The sequence below is a fragment of the Cyprinus carpio genome, chromosome A6 (genome assembly GCF_018340385.1).
Source record: "Cyprinus carpio isolate SPL01 chromosome A6, ASM1834038v1, whole genome shotgun sequence".
NCBI classification, from domain to species: domain Eukaryota; kingdom Metazoa; phylum Chordata; class Actinopteri; order Cypriniformes; family Cyprinidae; genus Cyprinus; species Cyprinus carpio.
Genome location: NC_056577.1, coordinates 452,730 through 464,058, shown reverse-complemented (window position 1 = coordinate 464,058; position 11,329 = coordinate 452,730). Strand labels below are relative to the sequence as shown.

The window sequence follows — 11,329 nt, the reverse complement described above, 5'->3', positions numbered from 1 at the left end:
ACATACATACATGAATAAGTACACACACACACACATACATAGCATACACTACCAGTACAACTACAGACATATACAATCGATTAATCTATATAATATATCATTATATATATATATTATAATATATAGTAAGATAATATTTATAGTAGGTGGGCTACACAGTATTAATTCTGAAAACATCTTCAGTTAGAAAAAACGAAATTTAAAATTAGAAATTAAAACTTGCATTAATATTCCAATGCATGTTGTCCCATCTGAAGAGTTTTTAAAATGTCGATGGAAAGATAGGCAATGAGCCAAACAGCAGAAGAAGAGAAGGGAAACATCACTGCATAAGGCACCTGAAGGCATTTTTTTCCTCAAATATATTTTGATACATGGTTGTAGATTTGTCATTGTATATATTAGAAATGCCAAACACTTACCTATTGTAAGGTCTCAGCAATTTTTAAATAAACCAGTGATCGCACAAGGTGTCACCTTTTTTTGTTATTTTATTAACGTCACACTGGAGCGGGCTGAGGGCGAGGTTTGGCCGGCTGTATTAAAACAGCCACCACAAGCCCAGAGACACCTAACACAGTGAGAGCTCCTGCTGCCCATAATCCATAATCCAATATCTGCGGGACTAGAAGAGGCAAACATTTCCAGGTTAAAGCTAGTTGCATGGGTCATTAACTATATGAATGTTAACAAACACAGAGAGTTCTTACCTTCCTTATCAGCTAGATTTGCCTCACAATCTGGCAAATGGGATACAAGTATGACCTCCCCACTCGAAACTACAACCGTTTCCTCAGAATCCTTCAAGTCTTCTGAAATGGACCTTCCTAAAGGACAAAGAAGAAAAAAGGGGGGTTTTAAATAAAGTAATAATAATAATAATAATAATAATAATAATAATAAATTATTATTATTATTAAATATTACATTTTAATGGTTTTCAATTAATAATTTAACAGTTAATAATGTTGATAATTATTCATATTTATTAAATGTTACATTTTTGTAATTGATAATTATTAATACATTTATTATTATTATTATTATTATTATTATTATTATTATTTAATAAATTATTTTTATTATTATTATTATTATTATTATTTAATAAATAATAATTATTATTATTATTATTATTATAATAATAATAATAATTATTATTATTATTATTATTAAATTGTAATTGTTGAAAATGTGTTTTTATAATAATATTATCATTTCTTCATATTTATAAATATGAATGCATATTGGTTGAACAACAACAACAAAATAGAATTAGTAATAGTAGCAATATTAATAACTATTATTATAATTCACCACAATATCTTGAATCTATAGGTGTACTCACTTGTCCTGCTGCCACAGCTGGGCTCACATGACTCAGTGATGGAGGGATGGCAAACAGACGTAGTGCAGTGAATAAAAATCTAGTAAAGACGTGGCAGAGGTAAATAAGTGAGAGGGAAGGAGAAATGTGGTGGGCAAGACAGTACATACCCTTTCCTGCAGAGGCACAAGTGAGGACTGATCTACAAAAGAGAACGTCTTCACAACAAAACGTTTGTAATGAGATGGGTACTGCAGTCCTGAGTGCTCAACAGCAAGCATTGTGGTCAGGTAATGGTCATCCTTATATGGACAGCTATGAAGAGTAACAAGTAAACCAGTGATTTGCATAATTTGAGGCTGTCATTTTGGAATTGAACAAAATGCCCACATTCCCTTACACTTATTTCGATAAATTGGGGAAGAGGAGTTGCTATGAAAGAATTTAGGTTTACCCATTTAGCAAAAGGTCCCACTGAGGCAGACTGGTGGGCTCAGGATTAGAAGTGGCCCAGCAGTGGTCTAGGACCAGGATAAGGTTTGGATCAGTCCTCTCCAGAATCCGCACCTCCACATACACAGGTTCTCTCAACACTTTAGTAACAGGGTAGTCTGCCTCCGAGTAGTATGAGGTGTACATATCCTCTGGTATAAATACACAGAGAATATTGAATTAAATCAATTGCATCACATCGTACAGTGATAATCATCGACCTGGTAATGAATGAATTCCATATTAGTGGTATTCAAGGTAATTAAAAAAAAAAAAAAAAAAAAAACCTTATTAATAATATTAATAAAAACAATTCTGAGCACCAAATCAGCATATTAGAATGATTTCTGAAAGATCATGTGACACTGAAGACCGAAGTAATGATGCCATTACAAGAATAAATTACATTAATACATTAAAACAAATGTTATTTAAAATTGTAATAATATTTCACAATATGACTGTTTCTACTGTATTTTTGATTAAATGAATGCAGCCTTGGTGAGCATAAGACTTATTTATTTTTTTTATAAACCATTTTAAATCTTAACCTCATACTTTTAAATGATAGTGTATTTAGACATTACTGTTACTTTTGTACTGTGTCCTGATATTTTATCAAATTTCTTTAACATTTTGGCTATTGGAGAACAGTCAAATTTAATATTTCTAGATTTTTGGGACCTTGTATTGTTTGAACAGGAACATTTTAGGATGACTTTGCAAAATATGTAATTAAATTAAATGAGTTTACTAGATTAGCCACATGTGCAAAACATGACTCTTATTGGTTTTGCTGTGAAATTTGCATTTCAGGATTCTGCTCACCATCAGAGCATCCTTTAGTAGAGCACTGTCCACTGGCGAGCCTGAGCTCCACTCGGAGCGGGCCGTTCTGAGAGACCGGGGGAGGAGGAGGAACCGTATTCACCTCCACCACCAGAGCCTCAACTGCTGATCCCGAATACCTGCACTGGAACTTCAGTTCAGGACACAGATAGGAAATACTGGGCCACCTTCCACTGATTGTAACCAAAAACTTCAGCATAAAAACAGATGAGCCTCCTCACTCATAAGAACTGTCCCTCGAAATTGATCCACGAGGTCCAACGGCCACTTCATATGCGGATGACATCATGTTCTCATAAATAACAAAACCGCTTTCTTCCTGAAGGACATAATGGAGGACAAATAATAGTGACCATAGGGTAAACTAAAACAGTGATGCAACAATGTCATGCTCTTTCTCCCCCATGATTAATAACATGCTCGAAGGCTCTTCCACGGTTAATACCCACCTTCATTCTGGTGCCACAGGAGCTAACAGTAAACTGATAGATGGCAAAGCTGGCAGTGCTGTCGACAGAAGCGCAGCGGCCACTGGGGTCATTCTCCAGCATGTGGATGGAATCTAAACTGATGCGTGGCATGGTAGCATCTCGAGCAACCACCAATACAAACTGCCCATCTCTCGTGCACTGCAGAGTAACTGGAACAAACACAGGAAAAAAAAAAAACCTTCAATGTAATGTTTTGCACACAATTGCAATCAGAGGTATTATACAGTGACAGTGCTTAAATAATATATTTTTTCATACATTTAATGCATATTAATCATAGTTTTATGGTGGTATTTGGAGGAAACCTATAGTAATCACCAGAAAAATCCATGGATCACAACTCATAACAATAATTAAATCAATGTAGATGGTTTCTATAAAATAAAAATGATATTTATGTAAAAATAGCCTAAAACAGTGCCATAGATGTCAAATGAATTTTCACTCCCACTAGTAGTATGAAAATACAATAGTTTGGAATAATTAAGATTCTTTACTGTTTTTGAAAGAAATCGCTTATGTTCACAAGGACTGCATTTATTTGATGAAAAATACTATAAAACAGTAATATTGTTTTTTTTTTTTTTTAATAAATGTACTTACTGCAAACATTTGAATGGTAGTGTATCACAGTTTTCACAAAATAATAAGCAGCAAAAACGGTTTTCAACATTGAGAACAATAAGAAATGTTACTTGAACAAATCAGCATAGTTATAATGATTTCTAAAGGATCATGTGGAACTGATACTGAAGATTGATGAAGTGGCTGCTAAAAAAATAAACTAGCAAGCTTTGATTTTATATTGTAATAATATTTCACAATATTGCTGTTTTTAAAGCATAAGAATCTTATATATAAAAAAATATATATATATATATATATTAATAATAATAATAATAATAATAGTAATAATAATAATAATAATAATAATAATAATAATAATAATAATAATAATAATAATAATAATATATTATACTATTATATCTGTTACTATTACTATCAGTAAAATTATGATTAATGTCTAAAAATACTAACAATAAAGTACTATGGTAATGCCAATTATAGTTGCACCGTGATCCTAAAGTGTATATATAAAAGGTATAATCATTGATTTTCAAGCTCACCTGCCCTGGCATAGTAACAGCCCCCCGCATCATAACAGCAGCTGATATCCTCACATTCAGCCGGAGTGATGTCATTGATTTTCAAGCCAGTCTATGCGCTCATTCTGTTCGATCATGCTGCTCGATGAGAGAGGGATGTGATCTGACTCAGCTCCGGTGAAAAGCTCTGCTGGGGAAGTTCCTTCAGGACCGGGGAGAATGATAAACCACCGGCCTGAGACTGGGGCAGCTGCCAGGGGAACTGCGGATCCTGAGCATTGCTCAAATATACACTAAGCGTAAACGCAATTAACGCTGCGATTACCAACATTTTTTTTTTGCGGCTTACTTTCGCTAAGTGCGTACTTTTTCCTGCGTGTCACATTTAAAGAGTTCATAACGAGCCTAATTACCATTAGCTCCGCCCCCATAATTATAAACAAACTCACAATATAGTAAAAAAAGAGTTAATACTACAGCTTAGTCACACATTTACAATTTTACAAAACGACTTATATGATGAGTTATAATTAAAATAACTCGTATTACAAAATAAATAATAAAGGAGGGACAATGATGATTTATATTAACCTGTTTTGGCATATGTGGGTACAAAATAAAAAAAATTATAATAAAAATAATTAGCAATTATGGAAGGTGTGTTGGTTAAAATAAAATATCCAGGCGGTACTAAACAGACTTCAAATAAGTATCCCTAAACAACAACGCTCTGCGATTGATTGGATTAGCCTTGTTCACAGGATGTGTAGTTGAGCACCGAGCTACAGAAGCGCAGGTTTCTGATGACCACTGTAGACGTGGATTGTTAGCTACTAGTCCAGTGAACAGTTTGATTACATTTATGACGGTCATTAGACATTTCTGAAAAGCAAATATGCTGGATTTTGCTATATTTGCAGTGACATTTGTCATTATCCTGATCGGTGCCGTACTGTATTTGTATCCGGTGAAAAATCTAAATATTATCTGATCTGTTTTGCAAACTGTTTTGTAGTTGTTGTGATTATGTTTTATATAAAATATGAATATTACACATGTTCGGTTTAAATTCTCACCTGCTGCATTTAGAAGAATATTCTTGAGTTTACAGTTAACGTTACTTATTTTTTGAGAGAATACGCATTTTCTGATAAAAAGCTAGATATATGTTAAAGAAAGTTAGCCATTAAATCCGCTGTAATTTGCTATCATGGGACTTTCATATTTCATATATGTGTATATTAACCCAAGGTTTTCTTTTTTTAATGTCAGTCATCTAGAAGTGCCTCTGGTGTGCCTGGACTAAACCCCACAGAAGAGAAGTAAGAGTTTGCGATACTGTCCTCTCTCTCTCTCTCTCTCTCTCTCTCTCTCTCTCTCTCTCTCTCTCTCTCTCTCTCTCTCTCTCTCTCTTTTTCTTTCTTTTGATCTTTAGTCAATTTCTCCAACAAACGTATTTCTTTCATACTTTTCCAGAGATGGGAATCTGCAAGATATAGTGAACAAAGGAAGCCTGCATGAGTTCCTGGTGGGTCTTCATGATGAGTTCGGGTCTGTGGCATCTTTCTGGTTTGGTGGGAGACCAGTGGTCAGTCTGGGAGCTGTGGACCAACTACGACAACACATCAACCCCAACTGGACCAGTGAGTAAAAACTTCCTTTAAATAAATTAAATGTTAATATTTCATCATAAAATTACATGTGATTTATATGTTATTCATTTGATTCATCATAAGCTACCTTTCAAAAAGTGTGTGGTCAGTAAGATTTTTCAATGTCTTTGAAAGAAGTCTCTTTTCTAACCCAGGCTGCATTTATTTGCTCACTAATACAGTAAAAAGAATAAAATATTTCAATTTAAAACATCTGTTCCGATTTATTTTTAAAAGTAATTTTCAGCATTAAATGATCCTTTAGAAATCATTCTAATGTTGATTTGGTGTTAAAGAACATTTCTTAATATTTCAATGTTGAAAAACATAAACCTTTTTGTAACACTATACATGTTATTACTGTCACTTTTGATCATTTAAAAAAAAAAAAAAACTTTCTGACCTAAACATTTGGATGGTAGTGTATAAAGTAGCATTTATTGCCATACCAAAGTTTTTTTTTTTACCTTGATGGGAAAAAATACAAATCCCCTTTTATGCATATTATTATGCATGCTTTTTCTAATGCATATGTTTGTACCCTCTCCTCAGCGGATTCCTTTGAGACAATGCTCAAGTCGTTGCTGGGTTACCAGTCAGGTTCAGGAATGGGAGTGACCGAGTCGATGATAAGAAAAAAAGTGTATGAGGGAGCTATCAATAAAACCCTGGAGAACAACTTCCCTCTATTGCTTCAGGTCTGTTCAGGAGTGTTTCTATATCACTAGTTCAGGATTTCACTATTAGGACCAACAACAAAGTTCTTCTCTACATTGCATAAATCTAACTGATGCAGTGATGTCTGCCTTAAAGGAAAGTTCTTGAATTCTTTTTGATATTAAACCATAGGTGATTTGTTTTTGTTCGTATAATAATCAACACTGAATATAATGAACAGTGCCTATTTTTAAACATGCAATCTCTCTCTTAAACCTCTGCTTTTTTTAGCTGGTGGAGGAGCTGGTTGATAAGTGGGCATTTTATCCTAAATCACAGCACACGCCTCTTTGTGCTCATCTGCTTGGATTGGCTATGAAGGCTGTCACTCAGCTCGCCATGGGGAGTCGCTTTCGGGATGATGCTGAGATCATTCAGTTCCGTAAGAACCATGAAGCGGTGAGCATTCCTCACTAGTTATATTTAGTGTCATGCTTATGAAAATTCTTGTTATTATAAAATGTGATATTTTACATGTAAATGCATATAGATCTGGTCTGAGATCGGTAAAGGTTATCTGGATGGATCCCTAGAGAAGAGTTCCAGCAGAAAGGCCCATTATGAGAGTGGTAAGAAGGCAGCTGAGCAACATTTGAAAGTGCTGACTTTATTTTTGATTGTTCAATGTCAGTTGATCATGTGGTTTTGTTGTTTTCAGCTCTGGCTGAGATGGAGTCGGTGCTGAAGTCTGTGGCAAAGAGGAGTGGTGGAGGATGATGTAGTTAGTCTTTTTTTGTTATATTTTTTATAGGCCAAGCTGACAGAGCGACAGGTAGCATCAGCTCAACACAGAACGATTCATTTTCAAATTGAGATACTAATATTTACATATTTATGCATCAGTTATAAATAAACAATTATTTCATATGTTTTGCTGTTCCTCAGGTGATGGAAGATGGTATGGTTTTTACTCTGGCTGGCTGTGTGATCACTGCTAACTGTGAGTTTCAATTTCTTCTTTCTAGTTGATTGGCATAGCTTCAATATATTTTAGTATTGTATAGTATTATAGTTTTAATTAACATTAGCTTTTGTTTTTATATTTAAATTTTTCAATTTAATTTTAGATTAATATTTTGTATTTTTATGGTGTGGCTTTATAATTTTGTATTCATTTTTTTACTATGTAGTTTTTTTTTTTTTTTTTCTTAATCTTAAAACTTTTCTACATTTTTGTTTAGTTTACTTTTGTTCATCTAATATTTTATTTTATTTCAGCATTTTTTCAGCAAACAAAAATGTTTTTAATAGTTTTAGTTTTAGTTAATGATAATAACACTGTGTAACTTTTCTCTTTTTTACCTTCATGTCTGTATTTTTGTTATTCTTATATATAATTTATGCCTGCTCTCATCTGTGTTATTTCCCAGTGTGCATCTGGGCAGTTCACTTCCTATCAGTCTCAGAAGCAGTGCAGGAACGTCTCTATCATGAGCTTGTTGAAGTGCTCGGAGAGGAACCTGTAACCTTGGAGAAGATTCCACAACTTAGGTGAGCCCCAGTCATAGCTTGTGATATTATTTTGTAAGTATTATCCATATGGTATTTACATTTATTTATTTAGCAGATGCTAAATCAAATGACCCAAAAGTGAAAAAATGTTTACACATGACAAAATTAATACTACTTTTTTTTTTTCATAATCCTTTTTTTTTTTTTTTTTTTTTTTTTTTTTAAAGAGCTGTTTTGGTCAAGAGAGGTTGGTTTACAGTATGTACATGCTTAAGGGTTTCCAATATTCTCCTGGGTTTACATGTTAAGTGCATTTTCTTTTCTTTCCACCAGGTGGCATATGTGTGTCAATTCTGTGATTTCCATAAAATACCTTGTGAGTTATACTTTCTTCCACATGGCCATCACTTTGTCTAGAAATCATGATTCTTGATCACATTGTCCCTCAGATACTGCCAGCAGGTGCTGAATGAAACAGTCCGCACAGCCAAACTGACGCCCATGGCTGCCAGACTGCAGGAGGTGGAGGGGAAGGTGGACCAACACGTCATTCCCAAAGAAGTAAGAACCAGCCTTTTTCATTACTAGGCCCACACACAAACTTAAAAAATCTCTGCATGTTTCATTCATTATATCTAGTCTAGTCAATATAGAGAGTGCTGTGACCTATAATGTTAAAAATACTTCTGGTTGTATGTTTGTAGACATTGGTTATCTATGCCCTGGGCATCGTCCTTCAAGATGCAGATACTTGGTCACTTCCATACAGGTGTGTTTGTGTGTTAATTTTATACAAGGTTGTGTAAGGTTCATGGTTTGCTGGAATTCTCACTGGTTGGTCTTCTTTGACAGGTTTAATCCTGACAGATTTGCTGATGAGTCAGTAATGAAGAGCTTCTCGCTGCTTGGGTTTTCAGGAAGCCAGGCCTGCCCTGAACTAAGGTACAAGGAGAGAAATACAGAAATTTTCTTAAATAAATAACCATAACAAAGATCACCTGAAAATTTAAAGTTTATCATTTCTTTACCCGCGTGCCCTTCAAAGCCTGTATGAATTTATTTTTTCTGTTGAACACAAAGGAGATGTTTAACAGAATGCTCAGGCTGCTCTACTTAATACAGCAAAAGTGAATGGGAACGCTGTCAGTCAGACTGCAAAAATGACAAAAAGCCACATAAAAGTAGTCTCTACGAGTCCTATTGACTAGGGATCCTCAACCTGTTTAATTCCAAGACACTCATTTTCCACGACAATATTAAAGACTGTATATATTAAGGTGGTTCACTCACATTACAGTGAATGAGAGAAAGTGTAATGTGCATTATGGCAAAATAAGTCTTGCTTTGTAAATAAAGCTTAAAACAACTAGACTTAGAAAGAAACAACATTTATTTGACAGTTAATGTCAGATTTTTCCCCATTCAAGTAGAAAGGAGTTGTTCTTGTATGCCCAAAATAACTGCAAAGATATCTGCTGAATGACGTTCCTTTTCATTGTAAGGGACTTTGACAATATTTATAGTCCCATGTAAAGGTGATGATATTTCTGGTACTGCTATAATGACAAAGCTGCTTGTTTTCAAACTTTATGTTTGCACAAACTAGGATTGGCTATATGTTAAAGGGTTAGTTCACCCAAAAATGAAAATTAGGCTGCGTTTTACTCACCCTGAGGCATCCTAGATGTATATCACTTTCTTCTTTCAGACGAATTCAGTCGGAGTTATATTAAAAATTGTCTTTTTATTCATTCAAGCTCTATCATTGCAGTCAGTGGGTGTTGCATTGCTTCAGTCCAAAACGAAGTCCACGTGAAATAAAAAGCGCCCTTCCATAAAAAAAGTGTCTCACACGGCTCCGGGGGGTGAACAAATGCCTCCTGTAGTGAATCGATGCTTTTTGTAAGAAACATATCCATATTCAAAACGTAATAATCACTTGAATCTAGCTTGCGCTCACTGTTGTAAACGGAAGCAGTTCCGGGGGAATTACGTTTGAAGTCAGCTTTGCGCGTGCGCCGGTGAGTCTCATTTTGGGACATTTTGATTTCTCAGTTTATGACCCCTTTAAAATAATTAAATAATTTGAAATAATTACAATTAAAATGATTAAATTCCATATTTCTAGAAGTTCAAGAACTGAATGTTTTTCAAGGATCACACTCTTAATCAGCAATTAATGTACATTACTTTTTCACTCATTTGTGATTACGAGATAAGTTTTTTTTACTCATAAATTCCAGTTTTTTTAAATCAATCTTGATGTAACTAGAAAGATGTATAATCAGTATAGAAATTTCAATAAATTATTATTATTATTATTATTTAAACTTTACAGGTCTAAAAAACACACTTTTAAAATTCACTCATATATCCAGGTCTTCTAAGATTAATGGAAACCCTGGTTCATTCAAAACAAGGTAGTTGAGGGAATTAATTAAAATAAAAAATATTAGCATGATTTCTTATCTCTGTTTTTTTCTTATTTTAAAGCGTGTGTTTGCCTTAATTTAAATTTTTCTCAATCATTTTGAGGTGTGCTTCCCCCTAGTGGACTCTGGCTCCTGGTTGAGAACCAATGCAATATGTAAACATAGGAATATATATATTTTTTTATTATTATTTTTTTTTATCATAGAAATAAATTATATGTGTTTTAATCATCATGAGGCTGAGTAAATGATGACCAGATTTTTCATTATTGGATAAACTGTTCCTTTAAGAAACATTCAGATGTCCCATAGCTCACAAATCTTCTTGCCCCATCCTTCTCTTCCTCTCTTTAGATTTGCATATACTGTGGCCGCAGTGCTGCTCAGCACGCTGGTGCGCAGGTTGAGACTGCACAGAGTGGAAGGGCAGGTGGTTGAGGCCAGGTATGAGCTGGTGACCACACCCAAAGATGACACCTGGATCACAGTCAGCAAGAGGAACTGAAGGACTCATAGCTCACGTCCCAGAAATAAACTCTTGGGAAATGTGAATTATGCATGACCAATGTCATGTGCTCTTAATTGTGTGGGGCAGCAATTGATAAGATCAAAGAAATGTCATTTAGAAATGGTCCAGGTTATTAAAACTATATGCCACGGTTATTTTAGACGGTCATTCCCTTCTGAATGTCACAGACATTCCATAAACGATGATCAACATTGAATCGCAATCTTTTAAATGCAATCTTTCTATACTAATAAAATGTGATAAAAAAGTATGCATCTATCTATCTATCTATCTATCTATCTA

General features: G+C 34.3%; 1 protein-coding gene and 1 pseudogene across 1 annotated transcript; one reads left to right on the top strand and one right to left on the bottom strand.

The window, feature by feature from the left end:
* Positions 1–325: 325 nt before the first annotated feature.
* zp2l2 (zona pellucida glycoprotein 2, like 2) lies at positions 326–4,638 on the bottom strand. Its single transcript, XM_042757465.1, is given in 9 exon segments — positions 326–625; positions 711–827; positions 1,349–1,427; positions 1,498–1,642; positions 1,782–1,971; positions 2,648–2,804; positions 2,889–2,987; positions 3,118–3,308; positions 4,287–4,638. Coding segments are annotated over 9 exon segments (1,413 nt in total). The 5' UTR covers positions 4,597–4,638; the 3' UTR covers positions 326–500.
* Positions 4,639–4,997: 359 nt separating this feature from the next.
* LOC109088983 lies at positions 4,998–11,297 on the top strand (annotated as a pseudogene).
* Positions 11,298–11,329: the final 32 nt, after the last annotated feature.